General features: G+C 49.3%; 1 protein-coding gene across 1 annotated transcript; it reads left to right on the top strand.

The window, feature by feature from the left end:
• The first annotated feature begins 623 nt into the window (after positions 1–623).
• LOC142000334 (C-C motif chemokine 3-like) lies at positions 624–2,403 on the top strand. The gene is made up of 3 exons (XM_074974526.1): positions 624–764; positions 1,125–1,239; positions 2,300–2,403. The coding sequence occupies exons 1-3, from the start codon at positions 692–694 to the stop codon at positions 2,385–2,387; spliced, it is 276 nt and encodes a 91-aa protein (XP_074830627.1). The 5' UTR covers positions 624–691; the 3' UTR covers positions 2,388–2,403.
• Positions 2,404–2,725: the final 322 nt, after the last annotated feature.

The raw sequence follows: 2,725 nt of genomic DNA, 5'->3' as shown, positions 1-2,725 counted from the left end.
AGGGTTGTTACAAAGAGGACAGTGACCAGTTGTTCTCCAGGTCTGCTTCAGGACAGGAAGCAACAGGCTTAATCTGCAGGAAGGGAGATTTACGTTTGATATCAGGAAAGATTTTCTAGCTATAAGGGTAGTTAAGCTCTGGAACAGGTTTCCAAGGGAGGTTGTGGAATCCCCATCAGTGGTGAAGAAAAAGATGCCCCCTACCCCAAAGAGCTTCACACAGACAGTAGGTTCCTGTCCCCAGAAGCTTATTGTAATGATCTTCAATTATCAATAACCTGGGCTGGATTTGAATTAGGGACTCAAGACTTCAGATTTCATTTTGAGTCTTGTGTTACACCTCGTCCCCGCCAAAGGCAGGTCCGTTAGTTCAAAGACAAACCTGCCACCATTACCACAATGGACTCATGTCCTCGCTTCTTTTGTCCTTTTTCCAGGACTTTTGATGACCTAAACTCCAAAATGGAATTTGAGAGTCACTCTAGATTTCAACTTCCTCTTTGATTTCTCAACTCAGCAAAATTTGGGTCTGTGTGTCATCATTGACTTGGCATGATGTGTGCGTTTCCCTAAAACGCCGCTGTATAAAGCGGCACAAGGGCCTGTGGTTCAGCATCAGAGACAGGAGGAGAACTTGAAAGAATCCCAGCTCTGGTTCTGCTGCTGCCGCTCCTCCTCGCCCAGCAGAAGCATGAAGGTCTGTGTGGCTGCCTTCGCGGTTCTCCTCATCGCTGCCCTCTGCTCCCAGGTCCATTCTCAGCTTGGTAAGTCCTGTTTCTTTTCTGCCTTTCTGCAGCGCTCGGAGCTCTCACTTTCACTGGGGTTCAGACTACGTCAAGGTGGGTTCAGGTGTAGGAAGTTGCGTCCCCCATTCTGACACTGCGGCTTGTAGTGACCCAGCCTGGTTGGGAGGGAGCCCATGAAACAGCCATAAACTTCAGTTGGTCGAGATGAACGATCTCAGGGGTCTTCCTGCTCTGAGATGCCCGGGAACAGTGACAGTGAGGGGTGGAGCTGAGGGTCAGTTAACCCGATTGGGACTGCAGGAGAAGCCTTCAGATCCTCAGACACCGTCAGCGAGGGGTTAGAGAGAATCGTCAGGCAAGTCTCTTCTTTCCTTCCAGATGGCGTCAACACCCCAACTTCCTGCTGCTTCAGCCATGTTGCCAAGCCAATCCCACGGAGCCTTGTGGTGAAGTACCGGCACACCAGCAGCAAGTGCTCCTTGCCAGCTGTAATGTGAGTATGATTTCCGGCCAGACGTTCTATGTTCATGCAGAGAAACAACCCCATAGGATGAACGGATGGGGGAGGGAATCTGCAGAGTTCTTGTGAAACAAATGTCATAGGCATTTTTAATCCTGGGGTGAAAGACAATTATGCAAAAGTTCTCCACATTCCCCTGTGACCCTTGGATGCCACAATTCTAGAGGCCTTCAAAATACCTACAATAGGTATGTACAGAGAGCAAGGCAGGATTGATGTTTTGCAGACCCACGGAGAAGGTTCATGCTTGAGCCCTTGCTCTGGGCTCTTGTATCAGGGACTGACACAGCTTTCAGTTCCCCGAGTAACTCAGGAGCAGGGGTTTGGGAAAGCATTCTCCTGCAGCTCTCTTTGAGCAGAAAGCAGGGCCTCAGAGGGCAGCAAGAAAGCTGGGGTATCTTGAGCATTCCAGTCGGGGCAGACGGGGCCAGAGCCACAGCTGGGGTAAATGGGCATAGCCACACCTGCTGCGGCTCTAACCTGCAAGCACACCACTAGTGAGAGTAACAAAGGGTGGGCAGGGGACAGACTGAGGTAGAAGAAGGGTTGCAGCAGTGATCCCCCGGGTCACTCAGATTCGGGATATGCACTATTTTAGATGATCACTGATACTCATTGCATGGGCATGGAGGAAGAAATGAGTCAGCAGAAGGGATATGCATGGAGCCAGGGTAGTGGCTCAGTGGGACCAGAATTGAGGAGGATGTCCCTTATGTCGAGAGCTGGACATTGCACCGGGGTAAGGTCACCTGCTGGGGTGAGCCCAGGTGGTAACGTCAAAGCTGGAGACGCTGATCCAGTGACAGTGGTGCAGCCAGGCACAGCTCAGCGTCTCCGCAGTAAGGTGCCGCGAAGGTTTCACCTTTATAAAAGCGGAGTCCTCACTGGCTGACTGTTCTTAACAATGCTCAGTCTTCTTGGCCAACACAGAACCCATGTGGTCTCCACGATCTTCTCGGCCATAGCTTATGTCTCAGATGATCCACTTTCCTTCTCCCTGTGAAGATTCTGAACCGAGTTTTTATCTCTGCAGCTTTACCACGAAAAAAGGCCGGGAAGTCTGCTCCGATCCCAACGCACGATGGGTCCAGGAGCATGTCAAGCACGTGAAACAAAACTGACGAGCCCCTGACGGCAATAGCTGCTGGCGACCGTCCCGAAAGTCCTCGGGGGTTTCGGGAGGCAATTGCTCCTCCCACAAAGAATTTATTTTAATATATTATTTGTAATGTTTATTTCTGAACTGGAACAACAATTTATTATATTTAAATTATTTGTGCTTAAGTTAAATCAATGTCAATTTCTTTTGATCGAACAAAATACAAAATGCAATTGAAATATTCGGCTGTGCCTGTTAATGAGGATTTAGGATTCAAAATCATAAAATGTGACGTGTTAAGAACGATGTCTGGGCCTACACACCTTTGAATGCTCTGGGCTGTCTCTCTGAAGCTTTTGC

Source organism: Natator depressus, chromosome 17, assembly GCF_965152275.1.
Source record: "Natator depressus isolate rNatDep1 chromosome 17, rNatDep2.hap1, whole genome shotgun sequence".
In the NCBI taxonomy this organism is placed as follows: Eukaryota; Metazoa; Chordata; order Testudines; family Cheloniidae; genus Natator; species Natator depressus.
The sequence above is the reverse complement of the archived record's forward strand: the minus strand, read 5'-3'. Positions and strand labels throughout refer to the sequence as shown.